This window comes from Cupressus sempervirens, chromosome 8, assembly GCF_028749045.1.
Source record: "Cupressus sempervirens isolate cs-2001-9-10 chromosome 8, ASM2874904v1, whole genome shotgun sequence".
Classification (NCBI taxonomy): Eukaryota; Viridiplantae; Streptophyta; class Pinopsida; order Cupressales; family Cupressaceae; genus Cupressus; species Cupressus sempervirens.
Window position 1 is genome coordinate 585,821,765 of NC_143125.1, and position 19,981 is coordinate 585,841,745.

At 34.2% G+C, this 19,981-nt stretch overlaps 1 protein-coding gene across 3 annotated transcripts in view; it reads left to right on the plus strand.

Annotated features, from left to right (window-relative positions):
• The first annotated feature begins 2,575 nt into the window (after positions 1 to 2,575).
• Positions 2,576 to 19,981, plus strand: part of LOC149543796 (pectin acetylesterase 8-like) — a 245,235-nt gene continuing 227,829 nt past the window's right edge. For 2 of the 3 annotated variants that reach the window (XM_089798478.1, XM_089798480.1), the window contains exons 1-2: positions 2,576 to 2,881; positions 2,974 to 3,191. In XM_089798478.1, coding sequence (XP_089654604.1) covers positions 2,787 to 2,881; positions 2,974 to 3,191 — 313 coding nt within the window. In that variant the 5' untranslated portion in view covers positions 2,576 to 2,786. The remainder of the gene's footprint in view (positions 2,882 to 2,973; positions 3,192 to 19,981) is intronic. The other variant, XM_089798479.1, reaches the window with a different exon arrangement.

A 19,981-nucleotide genomic window follows, 5' to 3' on the forward strand; every position in this document is an offset into this window, starting at 1 on the left:
TAAAGGAATCCGTTGCTTATCAACCTTTCCATAACTTCTCTTGTAAATCAACTTTCTTATGCTTTTTAAATTTGGATATCTAGAAATAATTAAGCAAGAGAATTAAATAACAGTAGAAACAAGAATCTATGGAAAAAGAAAAAATCGATCTGCATAATGCTTGTAACTGACCAAGAACATACCCAAAGGTCACATATGGCTCAACCCGATGCAACATGTTCATTGTTGCTTTGTTAACTTTTAGAAACACGCCATTGAAGATTTGAAATGAAGTGCCATAGCAAGTCAATATCAGTGGAATATTATATATACATCCAAAAGTGATCACTAACCACTATTTTAGAAACAAAAAGTGCAAAAGAGACAGGTCAAGCTGAAAAAGGACCAACCTGCTTGAAACACAAAAGTTGCAAAATTGTTCTTGTCTTTGGATGCATATCATTAAACATTAAGCAACATTTAAAAAAAACAATTCAACTAGTCATCGTAATTGTGACGACATGTTCTGGTGGCTAGCCGTCACTTGCACAACACAACTGTCACAAAACCGTCACAATTATGATGGCTACATTTGACAGATCAACATCGCTTCCATAGTGCAGTTGTTGCATGGACCTCATGATTGCGATAGAGGACTGAAAGCTTAAGACGTTGTCATTACAACAACCTACTATCGCAATTGCGACAACGTCAACATGAACTCTTGCCCTTTTATTCTTCCAAGTTACAACAATTTTATCCATCACAATTGCAACATACACGATTGTCATCACAATTTGCGATAGCAAAAGTTTGACGCCCATTTGACGGGAGCCATTTCGTGATTCTCTCGCTTGGGCGATGGGTGGTGCCATCGCAATTCAGGCCCAAATGTAGTAGTGTGTACACACACACACACACACACACACACACACACACACACACACACATGAGAGAATCACACATTCATATACTAAACATAATTGTACTTTACTTCTATTAATGCTACACTTTAATAAAGATTGTAATTGTAGAATAGACAAAAAAGTTAAATGCAATGGAGGTCCTTTAGAGGCAACAATAAGCAAAACAAAGGTGCACAAACAAGGGTGTGGATAAAGGTCTACCTAGCGAAGGAGGCTAAATGTGGTGTGCAATGATGGAGTTGTCCTACAAGCTACAAGTGCCACTTACCTATTATAGTGTTCTTGTTTTGATCAGTTATGTTTTTCTTGGTTTCCTAATCATGATGTATAAGGGTGTTTTTGGGACTGCGTTAGTGATTTTACTTGCACTTTTGTTTTTAAGGACATGTTGCAAGGGTTGTTTTGAAAAAAGGTTGCAAGGCTATTGTTAGGGTTTTTTTTGAAGTGTATTTTGTTGACCACAAAATAATGTGCCTTCAAGATAGATTAGAGTGAAAGTCAAACGTTTATAATCTTTGACATTACGATGTAACTATACTTCACTTTATCAACAAAAAAAAGTTTATTATTAAAAAAAACTATATTTCTATCAACAAAATCCACAATCTTTCACGTGTCAAAAACTTGATATTTAATACAATATATATCATAATATTAAAAAAAATCATAAATTTATGCTAATTTTAACATTATTTTGTTAATTTTTTTTAAAAAATAGATAAAATTAAAATAATAATGTTAAATGACTATATAATATTATTTATTATTTTAAAATAATAATGTTAATAAATATATAATATTATTTATTATTTTAAAATAATGATGTTAATGAATATTGATATATCTAAATAAATAAAACGATTATAAAGTAAAATAAAATTGATGAGCTTAAGGGGCTTTCTAATGAATGGTTCATAAGGCACAACACTTGGTGAAGGTTTTGCAAATGGGTTGCAAGCTTTGGGTTTAATTGTGGAGGAAACTCTGTAGTTAAGCGCGCTCAGGCTGGAGTAGTACTGAGATGGGTGACCTCTCGGGAAGTCCCGGTGCTTTACCCTTGTGAGCATCACCTAGATCCAATGAGTGCTAAGTGTTCCATTTATTCTCATGAGAGATGGATTCATGTTGAATCACTACTCATGAAACATGGGTCATTGAGTTTGACTCAAAAATCACACAGTTAAATCCTGATATTCACATCACAATTTGACTAGCTGTGGAAATCATCTCCTACTTATCAATTGATGAGCTTAAGGGGCTTTCTAATGAATGGTTCATAAGGCACAACACTTGGTGAAGGTTTTGCAAATGGGGTTGCAAGCTTTGGGTTTAACTGTGGAGGAAACTCTGTAGTTAAGCGCGCTCAGGCTGGAGTAGTACTGGGATGGGTGACCTCCCGGGAAGTCCCGGTGCTTCACCCTTGTGAGCATCACCTAGATCCAATGAGTGCTAAGTGTTCCATTTATTCTCATGAGAGATGGATTCATGTTGAATCACTATTCATGAAACATGGGTCATCGAGCTTGACTCAAAAATCACAAGTTAAACCCTGATATTCACATCACAAAATAAAATAAAATAATTAAATCTCTCACGATTCCAATAGATTCCATTAGACATTTCTGTAAAATGAAGTCGTACAAATTATACAAGTATGTTACAACTTGTTGACTCGGAATTTTGAAATCGTACAAATTGTTTATTCAGCGTTTTGAATCACATCTCGTGATTCATGGTTACAATAAAAAAAAATACATGCACACTGCAACTGTTAATTGTTTTAAAACTAAATTACTGGTTCTTTGTGCTGAATGCATCGGTAGTAGGGATTATTAACAGATCCACACGCTGCTAAATGCATTGGTTGCACGGCCCTCCAATATGACACATAACCTCAAACACAGTGCATGCAACCTTCCTCAACAATCTGACAAAGAGAAAGGGCATTTGCGGATTCCGGAAGTCTCCAAGTTCGGGTAAGTGTGGAAAATAAATATTTTTCCAATGTAATTGTTAAGTACTTTGAGGCCGCTTCGTTTCGTGAATTGAATGTGATGTTCTTTGAAAGAATAATGACGAATTGGAGGGAGCTGAGGAGGAAATGGGGTTGCATGGAATGGAGCCTTGCCGTGGCTGTGCTCGTTGCAGTTGTCGTTACAATAGCAGTGATGAAGGATTCCAAGCGAGTCGTAGACACTGCGCAAGTGTGGCAAGGGGTGGAAGATCCCCTGCTCCCTCTCGTTGTAAATCTGACTCTTGTTGAGGCTGCAGCATCTAATGGAGCATGTGAGTTTTCCCCTTGTCTAAATTTAGTCTCGGAATTATTGATATTATAGGGTATTATCAGTTATTCGGACAATTTGGTGCTTACATTTATGAAGCTTACAGTTAGTTAATCAGTTTAGGATATTCATAGGTTTTTACTAATTGCTCTCTAAGATTGGCCAATGGCATTATAAAATCATATCTGTTCTCTAAAATGGATGGAGAGAGTGGGCGTTCTCAATTTTAACACCTGCAGACATAAGTTTATCTTAGAATTGTTTCTGGCATGGTTTCGTTTAATGATTTGTATTGGATGCTAATATTGGTACTATTCGGTTTTAGCACCCACACACAAATTAGTCTAAGAATTTTTCATGCCATCGGTTTTTCTGGATTTCATGATTTGCTTTCTAAAAGGGATGCCCGTATTAGGTACTTATTTTCATACCTAATCTTCTAATTAATTCTTTGACGAAATTTTACTTGTTTGTTCTCTTAATTGACATTTACAGTGAAAATACTTCAATTTTGGCATATAGGAGTACATAGTTAGTCTTAAAAGTATTATATTATTGGGTTCTTTAAGAACTCCTCATTGGTATGGGAATGGTCTTGTTCTTCCTTGAGTTTGGCTAGGGTATTGCTTAGGGTATCGCAATGACCCTTGTATTGGGTCTCGTTTAGTTTGCTTAGTCTCTAGGCATGCCTAGAGTACTGCCTATGGGGTACTTTTAATGCCTAGGCGTATAATTAAAAAGGAAACATTATTTTTACATAGTCTAAATAAATAATCTTCCAAAAGGTATGTGGAGAAAGAGCCTCTAAAAAGACATGTTAGTCAAATACTGCAAAAAAATTTCTAGGCTTCTATATATATATATATATATTTGAATAGATCAATAAATCATAAAAAATATGTTGAATGTTGAATAGCACTTGAATTCTCCTATTAAGAAAAGATGACACAACACTAAATAGGATTATTTAGATTAGGTTGGCCTAGTTAATCAACATATAACCTGAAATGGATCTGGATCTAGAATAATGTTTTTGTTACAAATGAACCCTAAAACATTATGGTCAACAACTTGTTGGGATTAAGGAGTCTTATTGTTTGCCAAGTTTAGGTATTCATGTTGTTAATTAATTATTTATTTTAACCTATGAATTAATTTTATGTCATTCTTATGATGTCACTTTGTGAAGGTACACTATTGTGTTGGTATCGTACATGGAAGCTGACTAGGTTGGCATACAAACTAATTTGGTGGAGTAGGCATCCCAATTGGTGGGTCCCTTTGTAAGCTATGTTGATGAAATCTGTCATAGTGGTAAGAGTTGAACCATGAAAACTTGTATGACAATTTGTCATAACTAGTGAAATTGTAGTAAGGGGTAGTCTTGCACATGATAGGTGCTATGCATGCCAAGTGGGACCACTTGCATGCATGCAAATGGCTTGCATGGTGAGATTCAAGTTAGGTTAAGGTAAGTGCCTTGCATGTTTATCTTCAGGTTTGCATGCATGCAATGAAGAGAATGATGACATATGACATTTCCAAGCGTATATCTTGTAGCTCTACATGTATGGTTGTTTGCTTGTAATGTGCCCAATTTTGTGAGCAGCAACATTAAGAGAATGAGCCTATTTCCTAACCCTTATAGGCTAATGGAGATGTTGAGAGGGTTCTGTTAGCAAAGCTAGAGGTCCATTCCCACTTAAGAGGTTAGGGATGTTCAAGATTGCTCATCTTTGAGTCAAATTGCATAATTATTATTTATAGTAAGTGTTTGTTTTAGGAAAATCAATGGTTCTATCTTTGGCAAGGTGCTTGAACAACTTGGTGGTTGTGTTTAGATTTACTATCATTGACTCTAGCAGTTGCTCTATTTGGTAGGGGTAGCCAACTCATGATATGCACAATGATTGACTCATTTGCTAGTTGGCACGGTTTGAGGGATTTACTATTTTTAGCCAGTAAACTATGCCCATGTTGCTATATTTGGCAGCACACTTGGACTTGGTATTAGCAAACTTCATTAGTTGATTAAGTGGAATAAGCTATGTTACTTGGGGATGCGTCCCCACTCAAAAACCTGGAGTTTCTGGAACAGGGATGTCCCCGGGACAAGGGGACGGGTATGGGATGTCCCCCCACAACCCTAGAAATAAGAAAAAAGCCTCAAACGTTTTGGAGATGCTAGGACACGACGGAGAAAAAAGGGGAATGGCCAACTATCCTTAGTACGGTCGAGGACGTCACGGATGTCCCTCAACCGTACTGGGGACAACTGATTGTCCTCGATGTAAAAGCACACAAAAAATGTCCCTCAACCATACCAAGAACAACCAACCGTTCCCGACGTAAAAGCACACACCAAAAAAATGCTGTAACAAACTTTTTATGCAATCTAATAGGGCATTTAGTGGGCCCTACCTCTCTACTTGCCCTAAAAGGGCAAAAACGATCCTCATATGACATTGTTTGGCATTTGTTTTGCATTTGGAGTTTATAGCAGCAGATTGGGGTTTTCATTTTGTAGTATGTTGAACTTGAACATGATGATGAAACTTTATGGCAGCCCTCTAGCCTTTGATTTTCAGATTTCTATGATATTGTTCACTGCTAAACTTATATTTATGTTCGCATATTGATATGCATATTGACATTTCAAACTGTTTTATGAATGCATGATAGACTAGAGTTAAATTTTTAATACACATTGAGTACTGAATCGGTTATTATTTTAATATTTCCTACATGACATTCAAATGGTGTATGTTAAAGTTCTATAATGTTTAAATGACATGCTTCGTGCTAAGTTTCGTATGAATGACATGTATATTTGCAATTTACAGTGTAGCATTTGGGCATATTTAGATTTTCAGATTTCTATGATATTGTTCACTGTTAAACTTATATTTATGTTTGCATATTGACATTTCAAACTGTTTAATGAATGCATAATAGACTAGAGTTAAAATTTTAATACATATTGAGTGCTTAATTGGTTATTATTTTAATATTTCCTACATGGCATTCAAATGGTGTATGTTAAAGTTCTATAATGTTTCAATGACATGCTTTGTGCTAAGTTTTATATGAATGGCATGTATATTTGCAATTTACAGTGCATATTTTAGAATTTTCCTATATTTATATAGCATTCTTTGTTTGCCCCTCCCTCCCCCTCCCTCCCCAAAATCGGCAAAAGTTTTTGCTGTCCCACTGTCCCCATCTCGGAAACTCAGGGTAACATAGGGAATAAGTTTATTGCCTCATGGTATTAATTATTAATAAAGATTTCTTTATTAATAATTAATTATTATAAAGTTATGATATAAAATTATTAATTAAGTGGGGCCAATTGACTTTATAATTACATTAAATAAATGTGATAATGAGGGGGCCTATTTATTTATTATCTCCCTAAGTCAATGTGGGACATTAAAATGACATCATTAGTGGTATTTGATTATATTATAAGAGTTGGGCAAGAACCTACAACACAACGGTAAAATTGTGAGCCTCTTATCGAAGAGGTCTTGGGTTCGAATCTACCCGTGCTTAATAAAATAATAATTAATAATAATACATGATAATTAATCTTGGCTTCAGCCTCTTACCGATCAAGAAAAAAAAATTATATTATGAGAGTTGGCACCGAAGTTGAAGGAGTTAATTAATTAATTATAAAGTCAACTTTGCATCAAAAGCAAATGCTTTTAACTAATTAATGTATCTTATTCTTGAAGCCTCATGGGTCAATTTGTTATGAAGGAATTATAAAAGCTGAAAAGGGGAAATGAATTCATTATGTTATTTTTGATGAAATTGTTGTTTGAGAAGTCTCTAGAGTTTGTCCAAGGGTTTTAGCATCTGCTTGGAGAATTGTGAGTTCTTCTAGTCTTTGAGCACTCTGAATTGGTGAAAGTACTAATGATATTGTGCAATTAGCTACGGCTTCATCCACGAGTCATGAATGGTATCAAATGCTTTGAATTTGGTAAATTGTGGTACAAGTTTTATGCGTTTTTGAGCAGTGGTGATAAATAATATACAGCAGATTCAAATCACAACCTTTAGATCAGTATTTGCAGAGTTTCAAGGCAGCTACACATCTGATAAGGACACCCGGTGAGCTCATTGATAGACACCTAGCTTCAGATTGGCATGTGTGGCGTTTTGGGCAGTGTTTGAGCTTAAGACATTGGCACGTTGGGGTTTAATATTGCATCTATTCATTATATATTGGTGCCCCTAGACTCCATTTCCAAGCTGCGATTTTACTCCAGGTTCTTTAAATTACAATATAATTAGTCCTCATCTTATTAGTTAAGCATTGAATGTAATACATTTCCAGAATTGAATAAAGAGGAATTCTAATGAATAGTTTGCAGCAGTTCGTTTGTATGCAAATTCTATGATGAAATATCTTGAATAGTCTAGTGCATTTTTAGAGCGATTTATCGCCCAAGTGTTTGTCTTAATGTCTGTTTTATGTATGATTGAACTTAAGAGATATAAAATTAGGTTATTGGTGAAATCAACTTATTAATTTGCATGCAAGGTCTTTGACAAAATGTCAAACATCCAAAATTGAAACAAATCTAGTGCTTGTCAGAGTTAGAACTTAGAAGGGTTCTCACATTGCTTGAGGAGCATAGTGAGGAGAATTATTCATTGGAGGGTTATGCTGTCAGATTTCCTTCAGAAGAGCAAAATCTGAATTTCCATGTCAAGGGTTAGAGCCAACAAGTGTATTATAGCATGTTTCTTGTTGCAGAAATATACATTGGGTTGTGCTTAAGAATGGGTTTTCTTACTTGAAAGGGGTTTCTCCATGTATATATGCCGTTTCTTCTCTTCTATCCATCTTTCTTCTATACTTTTTTCACGTTCTCAAATGGTCAGTTTACATGCTATTTTATATTTTCAAAACTTTTAGATCTGTAAACTACATTGTCTTTCCTCTAAGGCTAAATGTGATGGGAAATCAAATATGTCTGTTTTTTAAAGGCATATTAGTATGTGCTTGTATCAAGTTGTTGAAAAATTGGCTGACAAGAAACATAGGATGCCAAAAGTTGAAAATTGTGTTAATTTTTAGCTTTCACAACTGACCTCGGGTTCTGCCTTGTTTAGTTCTGAGCCTGAACTCACAAGATAATGATTTGGGACTGCATTTCTTAGGCAAATTGAAATTGATCAAAACTTATGCATCAAATGAAAGTGATTAGGGTTTTTTGGGTATCTAAGATTGCCACCTATGCTATGTATAATACTGAAAGGAGAATTAACAGTTCAATGACGGACACCTCCCTTAAACAGCCCCATCTGTTGCAGCCTTCAAGACACCTAAACCTAAGCATCCTATCTATTCTTGAACAAGGAAATCTCATATAGAATAAAATGCTAAGCATCCCATCCTCTCTCGAACAAGGAAATGTCATGCTAAACAATTTGGCAATTGTGTGATCAAATAAAACAACTCCAAGGTTTATATTGCAAACTCGCGACTTTGTGTCAAATACATCTTAGTTTTATGATGTGATTTGCTGGTAATCACTAAGTTATTTACCCTATTCATTCAATAGGATATCAACCTTCTAAATGCAAATGATTTGGCTATTTGTGCTCTTCAGCTACTTCTAACAAACTGAAGTGCAAAATGGATTGGGTTTAGAGACCTAAGCTAAGTTTATCTCCAACTCTACCAATGCAAGACACTGTTGAAGATGAGGTGAAACTAAACCAATCCTTGCTTCACCATCTTAAACAACTACACAAGAGAACTTGCAATCTTCCAAGGGTGCATGGATGATTTTCAAATTGCTAACATTCATACAAATACCCAAATTCTAGTGCAATCCAAATGAATATTTCCAATTGAAATCAAGTGCTTGCAACGAGTTTAGACAAACCTTATACTTTTACTTGCTATGAATAGGTACCAAAAGGTATGAACATAAGTTTTACCATGATTCAACAATAATATCTTGTTGGTATCTCTAACTATTGTTGTCTATTAGTGTCAAACACTTAGTCATTTACAAGGCAGAATTAGACGGTAATCATTGCAACCGAGCTACTCTATATAGGTCGAGTCATGCACATAAGCAAGTATGTGTCGAGCTATATAAGAGCTGAGTAAGGGTATAGTCACCAAATATTTTCTATACGAGCTGAGCTCAACATCGATTGAGCAGTTTCAAGCATATAAGTGCTGAGTTACCTGGTATGTGTCGAGCACTATATAGATTGAGCAACAACAATGTCGAGTGTCAGAAATCAGTAAAGGCCAAGCAATGCAGAGTTTACATGAAAGTCAGGAATGGAATAGGTTTCGAGGTAAAACATTTTCGAGCTGACATGGAAGGAACATTTAATATTTGTAGAGGTTGTTACAAAGAGTTTTATGCGTGAATGACGTGGATTACATATCCCTATGTTTTGTGATCAACGATTCAGATGGAGATGCTATTTTGGAAGGATCTAGAAAACTCTTTACGAAACTTTTAAATAGAGAAGATCTTAACTTAGATTAGAGAGGTGGAATGACATGAAGAAGAAAAGTGTATGCATGCGAACATGGAGTAATATGTGAATAGCGAAGTGAAGGATCAAGAATAGATCAAAAGTTAGTGAAAGGGTTCTGTTATCACTTAACAGAGCAAGTGACCTATTCAAAGCAGTGAAGTGAAAGGGGAAGACAAGCATTATCAGATCAGAGGAGAGGATCAGTTTGCAAGGAGAAGACTCAAAATCAACTTATAGAGCATATCGAGAGTCAGGTACTGAATCAGTTCTAACTGACTTGAATCAAGGTAAATCTCTTAATAGATCTTTGTAAATCCCCTAATGGAGTCCTTACTTTGTTGTTAGTGTTAAATCCTATAACAAGGTGAGACCTAGCAGTCTCTTAAGCTTTTAACAAGGCAGACCCCTCACAGGGTAGATCATATTTTATGATCAAATATTGTAACCATAACAGTTTAACTTTATTACTAGTATAGTGAAGATTTGTGGGTGTCATCCCCACCTCAATTTTACCTTCACCTTGGATGGTTTCTGGGTAACAAATATTGTGTTATGTGTTTATTTTCATGCGCTTGTCAACTCTCATCTTCCCTTGTAATCATTTTATCTTCAAACTTGTTTTGCCTCTTAACTTTCCTTACTCCATGAGATGTGTATATTTGCAATTCGATCGTCACTCTTAGTTGAGGTTTCAAACAAATTTGGGTAAACAATATTGATCCTCACATCAATGATGCCTTCTTGAATCATTTTGAAAGAAAAGATGTGAATAAGACATCTCATAATCCTTTCTTTTGTACGCCATTGTACTTGCACTTCCATAACCTTAAACTTCTTTTGCTTGGCATGCCACTTGAAACTGCCCTTAATCTAGCGTTTCATGCTAGTTCTTGGACTTGCAATAATCTTTTTATGTTGATCTTGGAACTTCTTTGTGTTGATTTCGGAATTCTTCGCAATTATGGCTTGAAAACTGGCATTTGCAATTCCAACTCTTTCTTTTGCTTTTATCTTGCTTGAAGTCTTGAAGTCATGATGTCCTTCCTTTCTCCATGTTATGCTTTATATTGCAATGGCAGATTCTTGTCTTCGATCTTTCCTTCTTCAGGTACACTTGCTTGATCATTTCCTTGTAAAGATCCTTTTGAAACCTTGCAAACAAGAGGAAGATAAGTATCAGAAGAAAGAAGACAGTCACTAACATTTTCAATCAAGAATTAACTTGTGAAGGTTTCTTATACATAATTCACAAACTTTCAACTTCATGCATCTTATGGAATTAATGTCTGATTTTTAATCTAAATCCTGATTTTTCTGGGTTTGAAATGTCTGATTTGTCCTTTAATGCATCTTGTCTGTTTCAAATTTCACTTTTGCTTAATCCAACCGTATGGAAGCTTCAAAATCTGGGCTATCTCAAATGTTCGTTTCACACTTTCAGCTTGTCCTTGCGAAGTCTCCTAATCTTCAAACCTTAATTTGCTTTGATCTCGTTTGAGTGCCAATCAATTGCTTGATTTCTAATCCCTCCTCTGATTTTTGCTTCTCTAGGTCCGCTCTGCTTTTGGGATTCGTGTTTGAATTGCATAATGATCCGGAATGAGGAAATATATCTCTCTTTTATGGGCTTCACATTCAAGAGGCATGTCTATTGGAGAATTTATATGGGCTGACTTTGCGTTGATTTCACTTAGTTTGCAACTTGCTTGCCCCTCTCCATGGCTGACCTGACTTGAGTTTGATTGGTTTGCAATTATTTAATTCTTTTCTCCTGGCTGGCTTGTTTGAATTTCATCGAGTTTTCAATTAATTTTCTTCACCTTGTCCGAGTTGGTTTTAGCAGTCAATTGACTTGAAATTGGTTTCATTATTGGTCAGATTTCATGTGGGGTTTGGAAATAAATTTCAAGGATGATCAAAATTTTAATACCCTGTGGAGTTTTATTCCAAGTGAGGTCCTTTGGAATTTTGTTCCAAAGTATTGCACGTTCATGCTCATTCAAAAAAATAATTCACCTTTTGTTTTGCCCATTCAAATTTTTGATTTGTAGATCCAACTCTTTTCCCTTTGTTCAACTTTTCACATTTTTAGATTCTCCTTAAATCGCTTGATGGGAACCTCATGGATCTCCTATGTCAAACACTTGGATTTTCTCTCTAAATTACCCAGGATTTCATTGCTTTATATGATCCATCAAGCATACAACGAATTATCTATTGATAATTTGGGTTTCCATCCCAATCTTCCAAGGACTAGTTTCGCCCCGAGTTGCTTTCCTTAAAGGTTCGATGCTCACACAGATGAACAAATCCTCTTTTAAACCATGACTTTTCATACATTGTTTGCCTTTTTCTGGTCATCGAACTACACCATTGCAATGAACCTCAATCAAGATATCCCATGTAATGTATACCATTATGAATGACATAAGAACAAAATGTTTTTCTTTATGTTCATTGCACATTCATGCTCATTCAAAAAAAGTAATTCAACTTTTGTTTTGCCCATTCAAATTTTTGATTTGTAGATCCAACTCTTTTCCCTTTGTTCAGATTTTCACATTTGCTAGTTCGATTATCCTTAAATCGCTTGATGAGAATCTCATGGATTTCCTATGTCAAATACTTGGATTTTCTCACTAAATTACCCAGGTTTTCATTGCTTTATATGATCCATCAAGCATGCAATGAATTCTCTGTTGATAATTTGGGTTTCCTTCCCAATCTTCCAAAGATCAGTTTCGTCCCAAGCTGCTTTCCTTAAAGGTTCGATGCTCACGTGGATGAACAAATCCTCTTTGAAACCATGACTTTTCATACATTGTTTGCCTTTTTCTGGTCATCGAACTACACCATTTCAATGAACCTCAATCAAGATAACCTATGTAATGTATACCATTATGAATGACATAAGAACAAAGTGTTTGTTTGTATGTTCAATTTCTTATCATATTTAATAATTCACATAAACAAATATTATTAAATAATATTAATAATAGTGTTGAATATATCATCTAGAAATATTCTTATAAATACTTACAAATAAAATAATATTCTAAATATCACTTAATTCTTATTTAATCCTATCTAATTCTTATCAAACTACAATAAACAATTTTTTTACCAATATAAACCCCTAAGCAAAAGTACATATGGCCATTAATAAATAAGGTGCACCTTTTGAGGAGATATATAAGGTATGCATAACATACCACAAAAAGGAGGGATTGAGGCACCAAACACAAGGAAGAAAAGAGAATATGGTAATAAGTTAAGCCAAGTCAACCATGAATTACGGAAACCAATTTGTATAAAAGCATGGTCATAGCCAAATATATGGATGTGAGAATATAACCGATTAAATCTGTAGAAAAGTTATATGATTGAAGGGTGAGAACCATATGTAACAAGTGAGAGACAAGCAAAAAAAGACTAAATAAATACATAAGGGAGGAGTGGAGCAATTTATGTACTTAAAAAATAAAGATAAAAGCATTAAGCTATGTGGAAAGTAGAAAATCCAAGAAAGTTGAAATAAGGAGCTTTCTTTATTATAAAGGTAAGTAAGGCTTATTTTATTTTATGATTATGTTATAAATAGTCATTAATTAACTAATTTATTCATTTATATATAAGCATTTATATGATACATATTTGTTTATGGAGTTAATAATTAATTTGATAAATAGTTATTCATGGTTATAGATATTTCTAATAAATATGATTCTTCATTTATGTTTAAAAATTTATATTTATATAAATTTCCAAGATAAAAAATGTTAATTTCATTAATAATACATAAGGAGATATTTTCTAATGACATCAATATAACATCTCATATGGAAATAAATTAAACTAAATGCTAATAGTGTCAGCATGAGAGATTGGAAATCTCCATCTGATTAACATGACCATGTTTTCTATGGTTTCTATAATGTTGGTATGTAAGATTGGTATAATCTCCATGTGATTGACATGCTTGAGACTAATGAATCTCTATAATACTGATATGTGAGATCAATAATCTTCATGTAACTGACATGCTTGAGATTGATATAATAATGTCAATATAAGAGTGATCTCCATCTGACTGACATGACCATGAGCCAAAATATTCTGATTATGTCAACAAATGCATATGTGTTGAGGGCCTTGGGATAGAGGTTACCTCTTCTAGGAAGAAACTTAGAGGGAGCAGTCCAGAGAAGACGAAGAAGTAACCAAGGATGGTACTAGAATCGATGATATATCATTCAAGACCTGGAGATCCTTAGGAGGGATAGTAATCCCTATCTGGAGACGTCTTTAAGGTTTGGGGTTAAGATGGAGGGTAGAATAGTATATTTACACTTGTTATTGTCTAAATTCAACTTTTATTTTGGAGGTAATATTTGTCCCAAGCTACCCATAATAGTGGGGACATTATAGTCGTATCATAGCATAATCACACAAAAGCTTATTAGTAGATTTGATGATAAAGATTCTGAATGGTATTTCCAAGAGGTAACCCACCTCAAACAAACAAGAACCATTGATGAATTTTCCCGCAAATTTCTAGAATTATTAGTTATGATTCTTGATCTTCCTAAAAAATGTCTTAGCTATATGTTTATAGGACTAAAAGATTCCACTAAAAGCTCAGTGAGACCTCATGAACCCCATAACTTTGAGGAAGCCGTTAGAAAGGCCAAAAGGTTGAGACTAATTCACCTAGGGAAAACCCAAGAGCTTGACATCCAAAACATCTATCAAAATGATGGACCAATAAGGAATCACCAAGAAAGGCCATGGTAAGTGTGCAAGGAAGCTTGGAGCAAGGAACATTGATGTCAAAAAAGAGAGTAGTTAGTCAAGAAAAACCTATGTTTTAAATGTAAGGAGCCTTGGAGACATGACCATCAATATAAAAGAAGACAAATAAACAACATAAATGAGACCAATGATGATGATAATCACAGTAAAAGGAAAAAATCACTAACATAGAACATGCTATTGCCACTCAAGAATCAAATGACATTTTTGGGACGAAATGTTCATTACCTCGATGGATATGTGAATCTCCCACAATTATATTAACAACATATAGAGGTAATTAATATGCTTGAGGGCAAGTGAATTTGGGATAGAGGGATTGCAATGAACCTCAATTAAGATAACTCATGTAATGTATACCGTTATGAATGACATAGGAACAACATATTTTTATGTATGCTCAATTTCTTATCGTATTTAATAATTCACATAAACAAATGTTATCTAATAAGATTAATAACAATGTTGAATATATCATCTAGGAATATGCTTATAAATACTTACAAATAAAAATAATAATCTTAATATGACCTAATCCTTATTTAATCCTATCTAATTGCTATCTAACTACAATAAACTACATTCTTACCAATATAAATCCCTGTGCAAAAATACATATGCCCATTAATAAATAAGTCACACCTTTTGAGGAGATATATAAGGTATGCATAACATACCACAAAAAGGAGGGATTGGGGTACTAGGCACAAGGAAGAAAAGAGAATAAAGTAATAAGTGAAGCCAAGTCAAATGACGAATTAAGGAAACCAATTCATACAAAAGCATGGTCATAGCCAAATATATAAGCGTGGGCATAGTACCAATTAAAGTTCCTTAGTAAAGGGTGAGAACCATACGTAGCAAATGGGAGATAAGTAAAAGAAGACTAAATAACTATATAAGGGTGGAGTGTAGTAATTTATGTACTTAAGAAATAAAGAGAAAAGCTTTAAGCTACGTAGAAAGTAGGATAAGGAGCTTTCTTTATCATAAAGGTAAGTAAGATTTATTTTATTTTATGTTTATGTTATAAATAGTTATTTATAAATTTATTTATTCATTTATATATACGCATTTATAAGATACATATTTGTTTATGGAATCAATAATTAATTTATAAATAATTATTCATGGTTATAGATTTTTTTATAAATATGAATTTATTATTTATGTCTAAAAATTAATATTTATAGAAATTCCCAAGATAAAAAAATGTCAAGTTCATTAATAATACATAAGGAGATTTCTAATAATCGATCAATATATAACATCTTATAAGGAAATAAATTGATCTAAATGCTAATAGTGTTAGTATGAGAGATTGCTAATCTCCATCAGGCTGACATGCTCACATTTTCTATTATCTCTTTAATGTCAGTATGTGAGATTGGTATAATCTCCCTTTGACTGACATGAATGAGATTGTTATATTAATGTTAGTATGAGAGAGCGATCTCCATCTAACTGACATGACCGTAGGCTAGAATATTCTGATGATGTCAACATGTGCATATGTATTAAGGCCCTAGACATAGGTTACCTCTTCTAGGAAGAACCTTAGAGGGAGCACTGCAAAAATGATGGAGAAATAATAGAGGATTGTATTAGAATCGATGATATATCATTCAAGACGTGGAGATCCTTAGGAGGGTTAGTAATCCCGATTTGGAGACATCTTTAAGGTTTGGGGTTAAGACAGAGGAAAGAATAGTATATTTAGACTTGTTATTGTTTAAATCTAACATTGATTTTGTAGGTAACATTTGTCCCAAGCTACCCCTAATAGTGGGGCATTTCAACCATGAAATAATAATAATTTAATTTGAGTAATGTCGCTCCACTTAAATAATTTGACTTAACTATTAATATTTGACTTAGGATCATGATAATTAATTGGCCAAGAAAGTTGAATCTCCTAGTAATCAGTAAGTCCCCTCCATACAGTAATTGAAGTGTGTAATGTCCCCAGTTTTTAATAGAATATTTTAATTAGGTTAATTAATTGAATGGTCCTAAAAATTAAATAATATCACAAGGACTTATTTAATTGATTGATTTAATTAATAAAGGGGACCAAATCATATTAATTATCTGTAGGTGTTTGCTGTGTCGACACTCTTTTGTAAACCCTTGAGACTTTTCTCCGAAGGGGTATGTTGGCAATATGGTCAGATAGATGTCTTGATAGTTGTCATTTATGGCAACATATATTCAGCATTTCATTTATGCATTTAGAGTTAGAAAATTGTTTAAGTGTTAGATAGTTTGCAGCAGCATAGTGAACGAATGTTAAGTGTATGGATGACACGTAGAGAGTTAGCTCATGTGCAATTGAGGAAAGCTTCATGACAATATCATGATGACGTGTTCCAGTGCGTAGATGTGTATGAACAATATGACGTGAGTTATGATTAAAATACCAGTGCGGGTATTTAACAATGCAGAATAGAGCATAGCAGAGATTTGGATTGTACGACTTTAGGAATTATTTTGGTTACGAAATAATTACGACTATGTGGATATTAATTCATAAGTTATTTTATGTTATGTCAAGCGTGTGAACACATGGAGGCCAACTGAGCATAGTTTTGTAATTATGCAGGGTATAAGTAAAGATCTTATCTTGCATGGATAAGTGTGCTATCTATGATAAACGAGCAAGTGTTATGTGATGTGAACAGAGCTTGAAAGATTTGTGAGCCTTATGTGAATTTTGATGCGTGATCAGAACAAGTGTGAAGTGCAACAGACAACAAGTATTGTCTGTACATCTATTCTTGTGAAGAACTGAATTGTATAATTGCATATTAGGGCAGCGAGCTCTTCTTGCATACATTGTATTTGTTTTGCCAACTCCTAATAGGGTTTAGGCTTCTAACAAGGTCTAGTCTCCTAATAGGGACTTGAGACACTATATGTACTTCATAGACTCCTAACAGGGTCAGTATCCTTAATAGGATCCTATTGTTTAGTGAATTATCTAGTGGGTATCATCTCCATCGGGGTTTTCTCTTGGCCAGGGTTTCCCTAGTTAACAAATAATGGTATTATGAGTTATCTATGTGCATAGTTATATTTATTGTTCAGCATCATTGGTTTACTTTCATATGCAAGTTATAATGTAATTAACAATATTCAGTTGTGGGCAAAAGTTTGTAGAATACTGATTCACCCCCCTCCTCAGTATTATCTATTTCTAACAATTGGTATCAGAGCCCAATTACTTTGAAGAAGTTTAAAAACTTAAGTAAGATCCTTGAAGATATGGAACAATTGAAGAAAAGCCTAGAAGAAGCTCTTGAGCAGATTGACCTTCTTACTGAAGAAAGAGATAACTTGAAAGATAGGTATGGAGATGTGAAAGTTTTCATTGGGAAGTTAAAAGACAAGATTGATGATTTAGAATCTGGCAAGGAATCGATTGCGCAGACTAGTGATAATGATGAAGTAGTAGATCTTCAGAAAGAAAATGAGATCTTGAAACATGAACTAAAAATCGTTGAACTTAAGTTGAGTCTTAAGAAAAATGGTGGCAAGAATGAACCAAAACTGAAAATTGAGAATGCAAATCTTAGATCCTAGTTAAGTCAAGTTACATCTAAACTAGATACTATCAAGATTGAACATGCTAAGTTAGAAAAGTACAACATTATTGTGAAAGGAGAATTGACACAAGCTAAGCAACAGTTAGAGAAACTCTATTCCAGTAATGAAAAGATAGATCAACAAATATTTCACCAGAGACCTTATGACAAGACAAGACTTGGATATCTGATTGGAGAAAAATCAGTCGAGAAAGTTGAAATCAGAAGAGAACTAGATCCAATTATTGAATCCCCTAAGGAATCTGGACTAAGTAAGGTAGAATCAAGCACATCTACTGAAGTATCAAAGGAAGTTGAGTTAATTGATTTGTCAACTAAACCTGATGAACTTAAGAAAACAGAGCAAGTTGATAAACCTAAACAAGATGACCACCTAAGGAAGTAAGACATGAGTTCAGAGGTAGATGCTTCATATGTAATTAGGTTGGACGCATGAAGAGATTGCACAGGTAAGTCTTTTAAACCCATTACTAATTTCTATTGTTATAATTGTCATGGTTATGGACATAAGGCAGTAGAATGTAAGAAACCTAAGTTTGATGGTAATAATGCAAATAGTAGAATGTCTAGGAATACTAACCATGTAGGCAATGAAAGAGGAAGATCACAAAACAGATCCAATGATGGAGAGAAATCTAATGGTGAGAAGAACCAGTTCGTGTGTTACAAGTGTAACAATCCTGAACACATTGCAAGGAATTGCAGAGCACCTGAGAATCATAATGGAACTAATCAGAAGAGAAATGCACTTGTATGTCAATTATGTAATAACTTTCGACGCACAACAAGAAATCCCAGAATGGATAGAAGGGACATTAACATAAATCTGAATAACAGAAGGAACAATAGCAGAAATGATAGAAGGAATGATAATGGCAGTAACAACAGTCAAAAGGAAGCAACTAAGGAACATGTTGATGAATTCAAAGAAGCATTTGTGAGAGCTAAAGATCCATAAAGCTCTTATATAGTTTTGGAGGAACAGTTTTTCGATGCATCTGATAAGACATTGAAGTCACAGATTGTTTGTGACTCATCCTACTTGAATTAAGCAGTTTTAGTTGTGGTTGTGCATCAGTTGGCTAGAACTGATGTTAGATAGAGAGTTGGTAGTTGCGTAGTTAACAGGAGGTTTAGGACATAGAGAGAAGGCTATGATCAAGTGCGCAAGTCTTGATATGATCGCAGTGAGCAGGAGTTGAGAAATCAAGTTTACTGGTATATAGAGACAATATTTGACTATGTGGTAAATACGCATTTAATGCACAGTGCGATTTGAAATGATTTAAGGATCACAAGCAAGATTTTATGTACCATTTGTTCATGTGAAGTGTCTTGAGCGAATTGAAGAGCAATTTGACAACGAATTGAAGTGTGAAGTGAACTTTGAGAAGCAGAAAGTTGCAGAAGCCCTAAATCATGTTTTTAAGGTATTTTGCGAAGATTGAATCCAATTTTCTTAGTATTTTCAGTTATAGTTAAAATGGCAAGTTAGAATGTGTATGATGTAAGTGATTGACCGCGATATGAGTTTAGGAAACATCCGTTTGTTTCGTTATTGGATGATCTGTTGGGCGCATTTTCACAAGTTCCGAAAAATGTGTTACATGCGAGGATATTAAAAGTTATATCCATTGTAAGATTGAGAGCATAGGTGATGAAGAGATTCATAAGGATTTGGGAAAGATGTGTAATAGTGACTTATCCTTGAAGTCCGAGTATGTGCACCTAGAGAATTTGAATTTGGTGAAGTATATGTTTTATACAGAGTTTGACAATCACGATTGGACCCAAATCATTTTGAGTAGGGTACATGATGATATGTTTTGGTTAGGAGATGAGAAGATTGTGA